Source organism: Anolis carolinensis, chromosome 6, assembly GCF_035594765.1.
Source record: "Anolis carolinensis isolate JA03-04 chromosome 6, rAnoCar3.1.pri, whole genome shotgun sequence".
Classification (NCBI taxonomy): domain Eukaryota; kingdom Metazoa; phylum Chordata; class Lepidosauria; order Squamata; family Dactyloidae; genus Anolis; species Anolis carolinensis.
In genome coordinates this window covers 18,146,845-18,164,999 of record NC_085846.1, presented here as the reverse complement: position 1 = coordinate 18,164,999, position 18,155 = coordinate 18,146,845, and the positions used below count along the sequence as shown (strand labels likewise).

The 18,155-nt window shown below is 43.0% G+C and overlaps 1 protein-coding gene across 2 annotated transcripts; it reads right to left on the bottom strand.

Annotated features, from left to right (window-relative positions):
* Positions 1 to 1,496: 1,496 nt before the first annotated feature.
* Positions 1,497 to 18,153, bottom strand: sh2b1 (SH2B adaptor protein 1). Of its 2 annotated transcripts, XM_008117507.3 has the most exons (10): positions 18,022 to 18,153; positions 13,898 to 14,826; positions 13,632 to 13,733; positions 11,171 to 11,262; positions 10,714 to 10,820; positions 9,612 to 9,800; positions 7,755 to 7,981; positions 7,475 to 7,646; positions 7,097 to 7,205; positions 2,451 to 2,611 (listed from the first exon to the last, which is right to left on the bottom strand). In XM_008117507.3, the coding sequence occupies exons 2-10, from the start codon at positions 14,747 to 14,749 to the stop codon at positions 2,593 to 2,595; spliced, it is 1,869 nt and encodes a 622-aa protein (XP_008115714.1). In that variant the 5' UTR covers positions 14,750 to 14,826; positions 18,022 to 18,153; the 3' UTR covers positions 2,451 to 2,592. The 2 variants fall into 2 exon arrangements, with proteins under 2 accessions (XP_008115713.1, XP_008115714.1); XM_008117506.3 differs by lacking the exon at positions 7,097 to 7,205 and having other exon boundaries at positions 1,497 to 2,611.
* Between the last annotated feature and the right edge of the window lie 2 nt (positions 18,154 to 18,155).

Below are 18,155 nucleotides of genomic sequence, written 5' to 3'. Positions count from 1 at the left end.
GAGGATAAAACCTACCTCATGACTTTCAAGGTTTCTACCTAGTTATGGAGGCAGAGGGAGAGGAGAAAAGGCCTATTTTTCTTAAGTAAATGTTATACTGGTGGAGGATCAGTCATCGAGTTGGCTAATCTGACAGGCCTTAAAAGGTTTGAGTCTTCCTCCCTAAACGTTGCAATGTCACAACTCCGAGGACTGAAAAAATGGGGGTAAATTGGTTTGCAAAAATCTACATTAATTAGGCTATGAATAAAAAACCAACTGAGTACTGTTCAGACCTGTAAATCATTTACTTACTAACTTAATTCTAGAGAAGTATCCAAGGCTGCTGTAATCCCATTGCTCTTGTGCCGAGACAATGCCAGTCATATTTCTGCATATCCCCAGTTTTGTTCTGTTTCAGAGCCTGAGTATTTACTATGCTAGAAACTAGAACAACCCCTGTTCTGATCACTGTCATGATTCCACTAAGACCCCTATGAAATTTCCTGTTCTTCCATTTCCATTATTTACATTCACTCTGATTCTCCTGCAACAGTACAGAGTTATTGCTGGACTAATTTACAGGCCTGTTGTGGTCAGAATTTCCATGTACATCAAGTGACGCAGTAAATCCAGAGAAGAAAAGGTATGGCTGTATGTTGTTGAACTACAACTTACAGCATTCTTCACCTTTGGCGAAGGTGGATGGGAGCTGCACACAAACTATTTCTGCTCGACTATGCTTTGCCCACACATGTATGTAGTATACATACTTCTGACTGAAGTTCGAAGTTGTCAATTCTGAAAACTGCCATTAAAAAAAACAGAAAAAACACACACAAGATGCAGTAACTTATTAAAAAGTTGCAGCCTAACTTAACCTGCTAGTTTTCTTGCAGGAAATGTGGTTCATCAATGGGCTACATGACTATCACAAAAAATACATTTCTTGATCAGGGCATGAAAATCACTTCTTATAGTAGTGGTTCCCAACCTGTGGACCATGGACCACCAGTGGTCCCCAAGAACTAAAATATGGTCTGCGGCCTCACCGTTATGACACCGCTGCAATGAGAGCGACCAGTTATTAAATTAAATTTGGTTTTCTGTGGGCAAGCAGATAGTGACTACTGGATGGCATATGTTCTGTATCAGAAACTAGAGCTGATGTGGTCTATCCAATGCAATTTTCTGAATCTCAAATAACCAAACGGAATCAAAAGTTGACCACATACTGATTCATAACCCTTTTGGTACTAATGTTGGAGAGTGGTCCCTGGTCAAAAAAGGGTTAAGAACCACTGTCTTATAGGAAGCCAGATAGTAAACCTTTACTCCAGCCAAAAGAACAAGAATGACTCTCCTCATATATTTAGGTCCATCTTATGACACTCTGTGGTGGTGCATTTTTTTCTGCTTTCAACTTGATTGTCCTTTTTCTTTTAAAAGGTAAAATGATGTTTCCTTTATTTTCATACAAACTCCAAAAAATAAACATAACAGAAAAGACACAGATGAACAGTACCTCAGAGTAATTTTTTTAAAAAAATGAAAGAATTTGAAGAGATAAGAGAGGGCCTGAGCAGTCCAACTAGTCCACAGTAGAAAAATAAATTTTGAATGGGGCGAAGAGAAGGGGTGTAGCGGGAACAAGAGGAAAGGGAACAGTATCTGTGAAAGTGTATAGTAGTATTCTTTTTTTTAAAAAAATTAACAGAGTGGTTGGAGACTTTATCATGTGTGGCCAGTCCCGAATTGTGAGGGTGAAGAGGAGAGTGATGAAAGAATATAAATATATTTCTGGGTTGGGAAAAGGAAGCTATCCTTCACTGCCCCAAGAGAGCAGGGAAGGTAGGGAAGAGGGCGTTACATTCGGAGACTCCATACATTCAGCAAGAAGGGTAGGGATGCAAAAGACTGTGTCTAGAGTCAATGTTTATGAGGGGTGGAAGTGGTGAATGAACCACCTACACCTACCTTTACCTGTAGTGTTTGCAGTGAGCTATAACTCCTGCCTAATTGCAGAGATCTGAGGCTGGAGAGGGCATGAAGGAAGAAAGAAGGGAAAGCAGGCCCGTACTTCAGCAACCAAAAATGGTAAAAGTAGTGTGTACCGAGCTATTGCAAATTGGGATTAGGAGATCAGGAAAGGGGAGGCAGGATTGTACCTACATTTTGGGGGCAAGCAGAATTGACATTTGCTCCAAATCCAAGAGGAAGAGGAGACAGGGAAAGATAGGAGGAGATAAGGCCAGTCCTCTTTTCATAGGTTACTGGAGGAAAGTCTAGAAATCTACTGGGCATGCAAGCCCATCCTGTACCATAGCCAGGGTAAGAGCGCTCTCTGGTGATAGTCAAAGTCCCTTTCATCGCTTTCTTTCTCATATCCATGGGACTCAGACAAATGAGTACTGGTTGTTCACAGCCCTGGCTCGTCCTTCTGGCTCCTCCGGCAAGGGAAGCGGACCCCCGCCTCTTGCGGCTGCTCCCTCGTCCACCTCTGGCGCTGTTTGGCCCTCTTCCTCTACTTGTCCCTCAGTCTCCAGCGAGCCGTGGTCGGGGGGCGCATGAGGTGGCCGGGCAGGGGGAAGCGGGGGCGGGGGCGGCGGCAGGTTACGAGAGGTGTTCGGTTCTGTGGAGAGAGCAGAAAGAGACAGACAGACAAAGAGACAGGACGGTGTGGGGTTAAGACAAGAAGAGGGAGGGAGAAAGTGTGAGTCATCTGAGGGCCCCCAGTGTTCAACCACAAATAAGTCCAGAACAGAGGACTTGTGCTCAGAATTCTTTAAAAATAGCTCTTTTTGAGTCACTCTGAATTTACCTATTTCCATGTACTGTATTTGCTATTTTGTTCTAAGCTACCCTGGGACTATTATTAATATTATCCACTAACCAATTCAAATGGCAGACACTTGGAGACTGTTTGGGTGTGGGCAATGAATGTCCACAGAATGGAGGGCAACATCCAACTGTATGTTTCTGTTGGCAGTCTTTCGTTCCACCAAGGCAGCAGGAGGAACACCCCTTCCTCTTGAAATCCCCTCCTCCTTTGCAACCTGATTTGGAGAGCTGAAAAAGCCTCTGGATCAGGTTTTTGGTGCCACAGCGGACTATAGGGGAGAGAGTGAAACCTCAACATTGCGAAGATACCTAAGTTAGCTTTCCTATATTTAACAGGTTTTAGCAAACCCATTGATTTCACACTTAAAGTGGCAATGATTTACCAGAAACGGTGAACAACTGTGGTTATGGTGATGGGACAGGTTTGGGGTTTTTTTTTTAAGGATCTAATTGTACACCAAAGAAGGCTGATTTCTGTGACATATAAAATCATGCAAAACTGCAACTGCATCCATTTACTTCCAACACAATACATAGAGTATGACCCCCCCCCCAATATCTGCAAGGGATAGATTCCAAAAATGTATATGACTATGTGAACCTGCAGATAATAGTGAACACTTCTGAATGAACTACTTCACAGAAGAATACAATAAAATGTGTTGAAGAACCTAAAAATGTCTAGAGAGGTCCTCCTGCATGATTTTATGGTCAACTTATATTGTAAACTCGAGAATTAGGAACTGTTTTGTCATTTAGTTTGTAAAGTGCCATATATAATGAAGCTATATGTTGTAATCACCTGGAGACCTAGAATATTCCCAGAAAAAAAAACATTTTGTTAGATGCAGGTACTAGTCCCAAAGATTAGGGGGTTGTACTGTAATCTCTTTCTATACAATGCAGAGATTAAATGTCATTTATTATGTTACCATTTATCACTTGGTGCAGTTGCTTAAATAACAACAATCACTAGAACTTTTATGCTTTTAGTAACCTAGCCAGATAACCTTATAAGCTTGAGCTAACTCAATCTGCATACACTTACACAAGTAACTGAAGTAAAAAGCATATTTACAAAAGCAGGCACGATTTGGAAAAAAGCATGTCCTTCTGCAGGTGAAGGCATACAGTGGTTAGGAGTGCATTAGCACAGTTAAAACTAATGCGCAAGCTGCACCCTTCCTTGGAACATCTGACTTGGCCACAGTGCCATATGCCTTAGTTACATCCCGACCCGATTACTGGAATTTAATCAATGTAAGGCTGCTTTTGAAAAGAGATGCAGCCATATTTCCAAGAGGTGATGGTTATAGGGAACATGCAATTCCCTTCTTGCAATAGCTCCATTGGCTGCCGGGCTGCATCCAGGACAATTCAAAGGGTTGTTTTAACCTATAAAGCCTTACACTATTTGAAGGATTATATCCTCCTATATAAGCTTTCCCAGCTTTAAAATCTGAAGGTCAGACGCTTCTCTGTCCCACCACATTCACAGGTATGGTTGGTTAGAAAAGAGTGTTCATTGTTTTCCTTTCAGCAATCTGTCTTTTCCAGCAAGCGTTTTGAAACTGATTTTCAAATGAAAATTATGGTGCTGTACTCTTTTTAATCTGCTTTAAAGTAAGATGGAAATAGCTATGTAACTCTGTTTTAATCTCGACTTTACAGGTTTTTAACTGTATCTGTAGAATGTCTTTTTGTAAACTGTTTTGAGTTCCAGCCTGAGAGAAATGCCAAATATAAATAAAGGGATGGATTGATGGGTGAATGAGTGGATGGTTGGATAGACACCTCTTCTAAGATGTTGCTATTCATATGTTTCACATTCTTGTATTAAGGATACCCTCCCCCAAATAGATGCCTTTTAAAATCTTTTGAACCTGATCACTTAGGATATTTTGATATTTATTATGATTGGAAATACAAAGGCTTAATGCACAAGCTAAAGAAAGAAAAGGAAGCTGCTCTACTCAATGTTTTCTGGCTATCTATACTGAAATCTACAAATTTCAACCACAGAACTGGCATAAACAACTCCAGTCCTCAACTTTACTGCTGGAACAAGGCCAACCTTTTCCTTTGGGTATTGGGTCACAGACACTATATGTAGTGAAACCATGAGCATTACTGATTTTGTTATTATTTAGTAGTGATACATGTCCTAGGTATGATTCTGACATACTGCCAAACTCCAAAATATTATATTGCCCTGCTAATCATGGGAGACAAGCAAGGAATTATGCACAAGCACACCTGCCCCAGAATGTAGAAGAGTTACTTTTGTGGACAATGGCTTCCAGAATCCCATGGCTGGCATGGCCACTGGGGGAACAGTGCAATTTGTAGTAGAAAAAGGAACTTTCCAATGCTTCCGCCTTACTGCAGCATTATCCACGCATTCATACTCATCCCTGCAGCCAGTTTTGTTTTTTAAATGCTCCTACTAAAGTAAGGATTTGGTCTCCAAGTTCTGTACCCAAAAGAAATTCTGCACTTCAGTGGAATCTCCACTTGAATGTTGACTGTGTCTGTGTTCCAAAAGTAATAGATCCCAAATGTGGGTCACTAGACAGTTTTTGAACTACTATTTCCCAAACGTCTGACCAGTGGCATTTGGGGAGTTGAGGTCCAACAATACTTGGAATATAAGTGTCCTAAACAAATTCCTTCAGATATACTTAAAGCCTCTACAAGGTGGAAAACTGACAGCTTCTCTACAAACTTCTTTGGAGCATCTTTTACCAAGCCCTTTTAAAGCTGAAAATTGTTAGGCTCCAGTTAGAAACCTAACATGTGTTCCAAAGGTGTGTCACACAGCACCTACTAGTTCCTTGTCCATAACTGAATGCATCAAACCTAATTTCAAGCTTTCATGTTCTTCATGCTTAATGGGCATATACCTCCCAGTTCTGCAGGTTCTTTGTAGTGTTTCACAGTAGTGCAAGGTGTTAGAGCTACTGTGGTTCTCAAGGAAAGCAGGAAATGTTCAGTTAAGTATGTCCTCATCCCTAAGATGTCTGCCAGATGTTTTTGGGCTACAGCTCATATATACTTTCATACTAACTATCCCAACTAGAGCTGGTGAGCCTTGTAGAAAAAATATCTGCAAAACCACAATCACCCACCTCTGTCTTAAAGGGGTGCCTTGACTCTGCACCAAAACATTGGGGGAGGAATTGGTCACATAATTCATAATAATAGGAAGAGGGATTGTGGGCAGCAAACAGAAGAGGGAGGAAGACTACACTCCATGAGACCAGAGTAGGCAGCTTTTAATTATGTATTATCTGTATGCTCTGATAGATAGCGCAATTCTGCAAAGTTATATGTTCAAAGGTAACTACACTGGGAGACACCCATTCAATTAATCGTAACTATGGTTGCAAGGAGGCACAAAGCAGCTTTGTGTGCTAAAGGATATGTTGCCAAGCTAGATCAATTTGGCAGCATTTCCAGTAACCTCTGAAGTTACTTGTGGTCACAGTGCTGTCCTAGTTCTGGAGCAGATAAACTCCAAAGTGACGTAAACCATGTTGGACAATTAATCATATATCAGATCAGGGACGTCAGAACATGTATCAAATCTGCTTGTAAATCTCTGAGTTCTCTGTGATATTTCAGCAATGGCTAAGGATCCCCAGTAATGTAACAATAGCCACACTGATTGTGTTTCTTTCCTTCTCCATGGATGATTTTGTGCTAATTACTTCCTCGAGCCTCAGTGTACCTCAACCATAAAATAACAAATTTTAATTGGTTGATTTTGGCCAGGTCTTTGCGCAGCTCTACTGGCCCTTTTAAAAGTTTCAAGACTAGAAACCTACTGAAACTCAAATGTAAGTCTGCATTAAGAACCCACAGCTTACGGCTCAGAGGGGAAGGAGGCAACCTGTTCCAGTACCCCTTCCACGTTAACTTTAACAAATTACATTAAGCTGTGATTTGGGGGTGTCAGTTTTATTTCAAGAAGGAAATTCCATTAATGTAATCTGTATCTTCGTAATCTAACCCATTTCTCTCTACAGCTGACAGATGGTGATTCCTTGGAGGGTTTCAGAGATGTTTCCTGCTCTATCCGGAGATGCTGGAAGGAGCATCTTCATTCTCAAAACTCTTTCCCTGCCTCATGGTATCACAGACAGTGGATGGCGTGGGCACTGCACACTCACACAACCCATGGATATAGCGATGGGCTATGGCGTGGGGCCGTGACAACACACACACACGCTCAGGTCCCTGCCTCCTTCCCCCAAGGGAGCTATTGCACACTTACACGCAGTCACCCGCTGAGGCGGCAGCAAGGATGGAGATGAGGTTGGGGGGCGAGTCGGGGTCCCCACTGAACCCAGACACTGGCGCTCGGCTCCCAGCCCGGTCCCGGCCTGTGACAGAGATGCCCACGTCAGAAATAGGGATTAGGGGTGGGGAGAAGAGAGGGAAGAGCAGACATGACGAGGACAGGACTCTCCCCCACCCCGCGTGGCATATGCAATACTTCACAGGGCTGGAGCGGAAGGCTTGGATAGGAAAGTGGGAAGGTACATGTTTGGAGCTACAATGGAAAAAGATGGGTGGGAGATGGAGCATGACATGGACCAGCAACGGTGTCGATGCTCTTTCCAGCCCAGCATCCCACTCCTCCCAGGCTCACCGTGCAGCCGCTGTGAAGCCACCACATAGCTGACGAGCGTCACATCGCTGGAACCACCTGACTCAAGGGGGATGGGATGGACCCGGAAATGCTCCAGCATGTCGAAGATGGTCTGGAACCAGAGATGCTGAACCCGGCATTGCCCATCCTCGTTAAGGGAGAGGCGCAGGTGCTAGCGGTTGGAAAAGAAGGCTGGGTGAGGAAACACCCACAAGCCATCCTGGCCTCTTAGACAAGCCAGGCCTCTCTTCCAAAGATACATCAGCTTGCCTGCACTCACCTTGGCTTTCCCCTGGAAGTTGAAGGTCAGGACATATTCCCCACGTCGTGTCTCACTCTGGCGCACTAGGAAAACACCATGGCTGCTGGTTCCTCCTGCCAGGACCAGCTGTGCTGCTTTGAGGCGGGAGAGGGTGCCGTGGAACCAAGGATAATCAGAGAGCGGGTGCTCTGTTTCACCAAGGCTTCCCCCGCCTGGATCAGGCTCTCCTTGGAAAAGGAAGGAACCTGAGGGAGAAAGAAAAGTAATGAGAAAGCCCCAAAATCCATTCAGAGAATGCCACCTTGCTGTTTTTGCAATACTTTAGGCCCACTACCACACCAGTGAGGAAACTGTGACAAAGTGGTCACAGGCAGCACTCAATTTGATTTCCCATGACTAGAAATGTAGTAAGGAGAGGAAGAATGGCATACTCTGGGGTAGCACGGGGAAGAGAAGGTGCCATCTAATCCAATTAAAGCTTACCCAGTTTGGCTTTGCTTTCACTCTCTGCTGGCTCTAAACTCACCCACCAAGAACATGACACCTTGGGCAGATGACCCCCTTGAGAATGAGGTCTAATTTACAGTATTTCTAGACCAGGGCTAATCTAAGTGGGGATCCATAGACCAGTGCCCATCAGCACCAAGTTTTCAAGGAAGAAACCAGTTGTAGCCAATGGACACAATATGGTATCAGTCCCTAGTGTAGTGGTTCTCAACCTGTAGGTCCCCAGGTGTTTTGGCCTACATCTCCAGGAAATCCAAGCCAGTTGACCAGCTGTTAGGATTTCTGGGAGTAGATGGCCAAAATATCTGGGGACCTACAGGTTGAGAACCACTACCCTAGTGTATCGGAGGAAAAAAGATTATTGTCGTACACATAAAACAGTATAAGAAATACCTTTCTGAGAACTAAAAGAAGGCAAGGGGGGTCTTTGCACAGTTAAAGCTTGTGCACCAGCTGCGTTCATATCTTGAAAAGCCCGATCTGGCCATGGTAGTACACGCCTTAGTCACATCCAGATTAGACTACTGTGATATGCTCTACGTGGGGCTGCCCCAGAAGAGCTTTTGGAAACTTCAACTGGTACAAAGGTCAGCAGCTAGACTGCTCAAGGGAACGGGAAATAGGGAAAGAACTACTCCGCTCCTGAAGCAGCTACACTGGCTTCCAGTTTGTTTCCAGGCGCAATTCAAGGTGCTGGCTTTAGCCTATAAAGCCCTAAATTGTTTGGGCCCAGCCTACTTGAGGGACTGCATCTCCTCCTATCAGCCTACACGAGCCCTGAGATCATCAGGAGAGGCCATTACCTCGGTTCCACCACTGTCACAAGTATGGTTAGCGGGAATGAGAGAAAGGTCCTTTTCGGTGGCCCCACTGCCCTGGAACTCCCTCCCCTAAGAGATGTGTTCAGCCCCCTTGTTACTGGCCTTTTGCTCCTAGGTTAAAACCTTTCTATGCAATCAGGCCTTTCCTGACAACCCCGAATAAGCTATGACTAGGCAGCCAGTGATTACTACCAAGACTCATCACTGAAGGCTATTTCGGTCTGGCAAGGATCACACAGCCAAAGATTCAGAGCTTTGTGATTTTTAGTATAATAATTTAAGAGAAACTTCAGTGGCCTGAGGCCGAGGGATGTTTAATGATAATGATAAATATTATTTATTATGCTTATTTTATATGGTTTATATAATGTGTCTAGACAATGTGTTTATTTATTGCTTACTTGGTTAAGGGGGATGATGCTGTGTTCTTGTATTATGTAATTGTTGTTTTTTAACCATTTGTTCGCCGCTTTGAGTCCAACCCGTGGGAGAAAAGTGGGATATAAATAAATAAATAAGTACCAGTAGCCCCATTCCAGACATTTACCTGTGGTGTCTGGGGTTTCAGGGAAAGCTGTATGGAGGAGGCCAGTGGGAAATGGCCCTTCATCTATCGGCACTCGTGGCGGCAGCTCTGGAGGCAGTAGCTCCATGGAGTCAAAGTGCGAGGCAGCAATAGAGACTGAACTGGGGGACATGGAGGCTGAAGGACGCTCCATCAGTCCACCATAGGCACCTGGGGAAAGAATGAAGATGCTAGATTATGGGCTATTTAAAGACACAAGAGTATGTTCTGTTGGCTATACAACAAAACCTGAAATATTAAGCATGACCTCTCTTTTCAAGAATGGAGGAAAATATTAGATCTTGGTCTGGACAGACAGATCTATTCCAAAGAAACTTGAGTTAGCCATTTTTAAAATCCGGATTCAACCTTTTTGTGGCTACAGCATATATGGATAAAACTGATCAAGTGGCCCCGTCCTCATCTGAGATGGAAGGTTTTTTTATATATAAATCGTCTTTGCTTTAAACAACAGTCACAATGCTAACCCCTTCATAAGGAAAATAGCTTAGAAAGAAGCAATTTCTTTAAAAGAACTTGCAGTTATATTTATTTATTTAAAATTCAATTTAATTTATTCCTCTGTGTGGGACTCAAGGCAATGGACGAATTTAATACTATGACCATGAAAACCCATTTGGTGACCTCAATGGACCAAGTCCTTACCTTTGCCACTCTATTCAGAGAAAGGGGTGGTTGTGTTTCTATATATAAGTTATAGTACTTAAATTGACCCAAGAATAAGTCAAGACAGGTTTTAGAGGACAACCTTTTGATTAAAACATGTAATAGTAATAATATTAATATTAATGATAATGATTCCTTTAAAACCAGCCCCTCCTTGTGGCTCGAGACAGGGAACATTATTAAAATAGCAAGATAAAACAAAACATCAAAATACATATACAGGTAATAACTATACATAGATAAAATACAGATTAAACAGACTTATAAATGAATATATATATGCACACATACACATATATATACACACACACAAACACACAGTAGCTCAAGTTTTGCCAAAGGGATTTGGAAGGCACAAGGATACACATGTGTATATCTGCTATAAACAAATGCAAACCTTGGCTGAGCTGTTCATTGCTTTCACTCGGCACCATGGGAAGTTCCCGGCTGGGCATGCTCTCTGAGTGGTTCATGCACGACTGCTCCAGACTATCGGTGCTCTCTCTGCAAAGGAAAATGCTGTGACAGTCAAAATGGAACCTCTTTATTCAGAAGCAAAATATTGAAGGATTCACTTTGGACACCGCTGCAGTAATTACATGATAACCCTCCTCCATCATTTGAGAAAGCCATATACCCATAACTATAAAAGTAATTAACGTGTTAACTATACTGTGAAAGAAGAAAATGTATCCCTTAATTCACCATTATATTACTTTAGTTAATACAAAATAAATTTATCATATAAAACTAGGGTTTTGTCACACATTACTTTTAAACTGTGGGTTGAACCTGTGTGAAGAGTATTTAATCTACTGAACTATGATCCTATCCTACAGATTGGTGCAACGTACCCAAGGCCCATACATTCCTGAATGTCTGCCAGCCAGGAGCGCATTTGTAGCGAATCAACTGTCTCAAGGATGTACTCCAAGGAGCTTGACAGCTGGACAAGAGAGGAAACATTATTAATACATAACACTTTAAAGGACCTCTACATCCTACAATTCTCTCTTGTCACATTTTCACATCTCCTCCCGTATTTCTAGTCAAGGAATTATATATCATGAGCAAGAAAAGTGAATGTGACTTTCTGCAGATGGCAGGGAATTGTTTCCTGTAAGACTAACATCAAACTACTGAACCACTGTCAATACACTCTCCCCAGCAATTAAAAAAACTAATCCATATGCTTTAAGATAACAATAGAAGGAATCAATAATGAGAGGTAATTGTACACTAAGTAATAATAAAAGAATCTAGTGCTTGCTCGCTCCTCCATCTTTTTCAGCCTATGATAGAACAGAGGTAACACAAGAGTTGGAGAACATTTTTACCAGGAATTAAAGGCAACATATCCTATCTTATCTTGAAAGCCTAGCAAGGTTATCCCTGGTTAGTACTTGGATGGGAGACCACAATGATTGCCAGGTGCTGTAGGCCATCTTTCAGAGGAAAGAACTAGCAAAACTACCTCTGAGTATCCTTCCCTAAGAAAAACCTATGAAATTCACAAGGTCATCATAAATTGATGGAAGTCTTGAAAGAATGTGCACACATAAACCTTTGCTAGCCACCTTTCCTGATGTGCATTTTCACAGGCTGAATTTCCCATTCCCTGTTTTAGTATGAAAAAAAAACACTAGCACATACAAGCCTTCAATGAAGATACAGTTTTTACAACACAAATTGGCAATAACATGCTTGGATACTATTCGCAGAATGCAAACTTCTAATTTTCTATGGTACAATTCCCATTGCAGGAGGGAAATAACTGCCTTCATCTTAGCTGCTCAGCTCATCAGCCACATAGGTCCAAGAAGGTGTTCATAAGAGCTGTGTAACTTTTGCTAATGGTGGAGACCTCTCGAAGGCCACAGCACCAACAAGTACCAATGAGGAAGAGTCTCTTTCTTGTAGTTTTTACCTAGATGCACCAACTCAAGCTGGCTCAGGCATGGTGAATGCTTTTTACCCTCCCAAACACCAACTCCTGCATGTGGTTAAGTGCAACCTTGCTGCTGCTCCTGAGAGATTAAACCTAGCAAGTACTGCAGCGCCAGCAATAATAAACAAATATGCATGCCAGTAAGGAACCTCCCAAGACCTAGCAAATATTATCTTTATTATCTGCAGATTAAAATTTGTGATAAATTAAAATAAATATCTTAGCTATGATATTTTTGAGATTATCACCTAGTTATCTTTTCCCCAAAAGTCTTATTATTTTTAGAGCATGAAAGACGGAGTTGTAAGGAATGCAACTATAGCATTACAGCAGAACCTACGGAATCTTTGCTTGGCTACAAGTTCACATAAAATGTGCAAACATTTTTTTTCAGATTTAGCTTTCCTTAAGAAAAACATTGGCCTCCAATCATCCCATAGGAACAGGAAAATTGCCCTTTATCAAAATGACCAAGATAATAATAATAAAACTTTATTTATACCCAGCCACCATTTCCCATAGGGAATTGGAGCAGCTTACAAAATAGCACACAAAGGTGCCATACAACATATAAAACGCAATACATCTATATTTAAAATCAGTAACACATTTACATAAAACCACACATATAAAATTGGTAAGAGCAAATTCAATTTAAATACAATATAAATATGGCTGTAGTCATTGATTAAAAGATGAAAGATACTGCTGGAGAAGGACAAAAGCAAGGCAACTGTTCAGTTGCAGATCTTCCCTGATGAGAAACAAGAGGCAAGAAGAGAGTTACTAAAAAAGCACAGTCCAACCATCACCACTTGTACTGTCAGCTGGTGGAAAGAACTCCAGTTTTATCTCAGAAAAATAATTCAATGGACCACTTTTTATAATGTATTAATTGGCTAAAGGCTTGGTTACAATTACCGCTGTTCCAATTATTACTGAATAGGTTTAAGACTTAAATTACCCTCTACCCGTATTGGAATACAAGCCCCTGTAAATGTGGACACTGGCAGGAAATAAAGTTGTTGTCAAAAACATCTGAACAGCATCAAGTTGCCTTTTAGTGGCTTTTGGAATGCATGGGCTTTTGAAACAGACTCTTATTCAGACTGCAAAGCTTTAGCTTTAAATATGTTTTTAGGCAATTATGGATTTTAACTATTAATTTTTTAATACCATTAATGTTCAATTCTGTTTTAATGTTTGTATATTTTTGGATTTTAAATTGTATTGACATGCTTTATGTAAGCCACTTTGAATCTTCTTTTTGTAGAGAAAAAGTGGGGTATAAATAATAATGATGATGATGATGATGATGTCAAGACATTACTGCTCCGCCTGTACCCAACCTAATCTTTTATTCCTACCTTGAGCACAAACGTGTTCTCCTTGTCTGGCATTTCCAGGGGAGTAGTTGTCCGCACATCTACTACACAGGAGCAGGCAATGCTGACCCGTGGCTTTGATGCCTAGCGGTTGAAAAGATTGGGAGAGAGAGAAATGTAATAATACCCCCAGTCTTAAACAAGGAATCCCTGAAATATCATGGTTCCCACAACCACCTCTGAATGGTTATGCCTGTTCTATGCCCTCCCCTCTCCTCCTCCATTGCATCCAGAGACCCATTGCTTACCTTTGGTGGGATGTAGAACTCCAACAGGTACCCCTCTCCCTCCCCTTTCCCTGCTTTGCGCAGGAGAAGACGGCATTTCTGCCAGCGTGTCCGACTACCCCCGCCTGACCCATCGTCAGCCACAATGTAGTTCAGTAAGCCCTCACGCCTCACACTGGCCAGTTCCACTCGAAGAGTGGCCGGGGTGGCTTTATTGAGCCGCAGACGCTCAAATCGGTGAGTCCAGCGATCAGAGTCACCGCCTCCTGAAGAGTTGGAATTACTGTTGGCTCCTGTCCCTGCCCCGTCTCCACCCCCAGGGGACGAGTCAACTGATGTCTTCCACTGCAGGATGCCACGGACACTGCCACGGACACTACGGCTCACGTTGCGCAACGAAAAACGCTTCTTCAGCTTTGGTTTGGTGGCAGTCACTGTTGTCACAGTAGAAACATCCTCAGAGCTGCGGGACTGACTGCTGGAGAGTCCAGAGGGCGGCCCTAGGGGAGGCTCCACGGGTGAGGCCACTGACGAGTCACTGCAGGTTTCGGAGAGGTCACGGGCAGAGGAACAGCCAGTAAAGGGAGCGATGTCACAGCGAGGTGGTGAGTCGCTAGCATAAGCCCGGCTCACTTCGGCCTCAAAATGTTCCAGGAAGTGCTCAGCAAAACGACGTGAGAAGGCGGCTTCGGCTCCTGGAGTGGCAAACTGTGGGTTCTCACCCAAGAAGGCCCGGAAACGCCGAGCAAAATCCACAGCGGCAGCCCGAGCATGTGCCTCACAGAATTCCCGCCAACCTGGTGAGGGGAGAGAGGCAGGCTCACCCAGCATCCCTCCCCCTACCGGGGATAGGGGCACTGCACTCCCGTTCATGATCCCCCAGGTGGGGCTAGGTGCCAACACATCCAGCGCCAGAACTGGGCTCCTACTGGTACCAATGGCCTTGTGACCTGCAGAGGGAATAACAGAGAGGCTGTGATTAAAGTACTTGAATGAAATGACCTGGTACAGTGATTGCTGCTTCTGTCTGTGACAGAGAAGATGATAAAACCCTATGAAAGGACCACACCATACAAACAGGTCCATGTTTGAATAAACTCTCAGAGTCATAAATGTGCATTTAGTTACTAAAAGGTTTCATGGGGGAACCCAGCCTATCGAATATAATACCAAACTCTCAATAGTTAATCTAACCCTTGCTAAGATATAAGCCTATCCATTTGCTTATAGAAAATGGTCAGCCTCAATATAGAAGATTATAAGCATATTCACTAAAGGGTTGTATAGTGAGTTTTTCCATACTTTAACAAGGATTGGGGACATACAACAGGAAGGGTGGTTGACAAAGGCTTGTGTTTGTACATGCATTCAAGTTGACTGCTGACTTATGGCGACCCCATGGAGTTCATAGTGTTTTTTTAGGCAAGGGATACTCAGAAGTGGTTTTGCTAGTTCCGTCTCCCTGAGTAAAAAAAGGATCTTTCAGCTTGTAAAATATTGTCCCCTCACATGGGAAGACACCATCTTTATACCCCATCTCTTCCTTTTGAAAAGATCCAGCCACTTTAGTAATGCTTTCTAGTATGTGAATTCTTCTATTTGGTCCTCCTTGCAATTGCATTTGAAATTACATGCTGTTCAATTTGCCATTTGAATGCTTCCCTAAACAGAATCGAAAGTATGCAAATAGAGTACATAATGACACTCTATTTTTCCTTCCCAGATAAGACCAAGTTCAGGCTGTACTTTGGGATCTTCATGAGAAGTACTGCTCCCTGTTCCACTACCCTAAGGGACACATTTGGACCCTAAGGGACACATTTGGTGAAACAGCTAAGACTCCTTCCACACAGCTGTATAAAATCCACATTTAATTCGATTATATGGCAGTGTGGACTCAGATAATCCAATTCAAAGCAGATATTGTGAATTATCTAACTTGATATTTTGGGTTATATTGCTGTGTGGAAGGGCCCTTAGACTCTTCAATTTCTTTTCTTGGGCAACTAGACCGGCTGCTTTTTTCCCCCTCCCATTCTCAGGTGAACTTACTGAATTCAATGGCCTCTCTTAACTGTTTCTAGGGAAAGGGCTTTCAAGTGGAATTAGAAGAATAGGCACTCTTTACAGAAATCCAGGAGACAGGAACATGGCACAGCCAGTGTAACAACACAGAGGCCCCTTTCACACAGCTGAACAAAATCCCACATTATCTGTTTTGAACTGGAATATATGTCAGTGCAGATTCAGATAACTCAGTTCAAAGCAAATGTTGTAGGATTTTCTACTTTGATATTCTGGGTTATATGGTTGTGTGGAAGAGCCCTGAGACCATCTCTTATCCAAACGTTTTCCGGAAGTATTTTGGATTTTTCCAGATTTTAGAATGCCTGTATTTACAAACATAATGGCATATCTGGAAAATGGGACCCATTTCTAAACATGAGATTTAGGCCCCTTCTACACAGACTTATAAAATCCAGATTATCTGCTTTGAACTGGGAGCCCTTTCACATAGCCATAACCCAGAATATCAAGGCAAATAATCCACAATATCTGTTTTGAACTGGAGGCCCTTCCAGACAGGTCCTATATCCCAGGATCTTATCCCAGGTTTTCTACTATAAACTGGATTGTATGAGTCCACACTGCCAGATAATCTGGGATAAACAGAAAACTTGGGATCAGATAAAACCCTATTTGTAGACAGCCCTATCTCCCCAAAGGGACTCCAGTTCAAATCAGATCATGCAGATTATCTGCTTTGATACTTTAAATACAGCTGAATAAAATCGCACATTTTTTGCTTTGAACTGAAATATATGGTTATATGGCTGTGTGGAAGGGCCCTAAGTTACGTTTCATATAAACCTCTTACACAAAGCCTGAAGATAATTTTATACTCAATACTTGTAATAATTCTGTGCAGGAAACAAAGCTTGTGGGCACTGAAACACCAGAAAGGAAAGGTGTCACTATCTCAGGGCCCTTCCACACAGCCATATAACCCAGAATATCAAGGCAGAAAATCCCACAATATCTGCTTTGAAGTGGGATATCTGGGCGCACACTGCCATATGTGTATTTATTTACAGTATTTATACTCCAACCTTCTCACCCCAAAAGGGACTCAGAGCGGTTTACAGAACACACATACGGCAAACATTCAATGCTGATTATACAATTAACAAGGACAGACAACACAAAGGTAAAGGTAGTTTTTCCCATCTTATTTTCGGCATCTTGGAGGCTGTGCTTGATCCCAGCCATTGGGGCGGAGGGGGGTGGTAGTGATGTCGCTCCATCTTCCATGCCGAGGAGCTTTTCCTCTCAACTGATGTCCTTAAGAGTGCCTTTATTATCGCCCTGTTAAAAGCAGTACCTATTTATCTACTGACATTTCTGCTTTCAACTAGGTGGGCAGGTGAGCTACGGCTAACAGCAGATGCTCACCCCAACCTGGGCTCAAACTGCTGACTTTTCGATCGGCAGGATTTTTCTCCATCACAGCAGTTTAGCCTGCTGTGCTAAGCCCGGCCCAGTTCAAAGCGGAATTCAATGTGGAATTTTATTTAGCTGTGTGGAAGGGGCCTCAGCCCTCCATGTAGATAATCTGATTATTTCAGATTTCCCAATATGGGATAATTCCCCTCTGATGCACAAGTTCAGGGCCCTTCTGCACAGCCATATAACCCAGAATATCCACAATCCACAATATCTGCTTTGAACTGGGTTATTTGAGTCCACACTGCCATATAATCCAGTTCAATGTGGATTTTATACAGCTGTGTGGAAGGGGCCTAAGAAAGGCCAGGGGAGGAGGAGAAGAAGCAGCACAAAGATGGAGTCTGCCTTTCATGCCTCTCATGGGTGATAAGAGGCTGGTTCCGCACTGCAGAACAAATGCAATTTGACACCACTTCAACTGACATGGCTCAATGCCATGGAATCACGGGAGCTGTGGTTATACAAGGCCTTGAGCCTCCTCTGCCAAAGAGGGCTGGGGCCTCACCAAATGAGAACTAGCAAGGGCCCATGGCAGTCAAAGCGGTGTCAAACCGCATTAATTGTACAGTGTGGATGGATAAGAGAAGGGAAGACCAAGGCCCCGGGACTGACTGGGCCTCCGCACGCTCGGCACTCACCATCCCGGCCTGGGGTCCCTTCCAGGAGGGAGGAAGGGAGGAAGGAAGGAAGGCTTCGCCTGGCCGCCTCTCGCTCCCTCTCCCCTGTCGCTCTCGCGCGACACTTCCGCTTCCGGGTTTCCCCCTGGTCACGC

Bases quoted from the DNA above. Each gene is read 5' to 3' on its own strand.
- sh2b1 (XM_008117506.3), bottom strand. From the start codon at position 14,749: ATGAACGGGAGTGCAGTGCCCCTATCCCCGGTAGGGGGAGGGATGCTG. The intron at 13,734-13,897 runs GTAAGCAATGGG...TTCAACCGCTAG, and splicing joins AGTTCTACATCCCACCAAAG to GCATCAAAGCCACGGGTCAG. The intron at 7,647-7,754 runs GTGAGTGCAGGC...TCCAACCGCTAG, and splicing joins ACTTCCAGGGGAAAGCCAAG to CACCTGCGCCTCTCCCTTAA.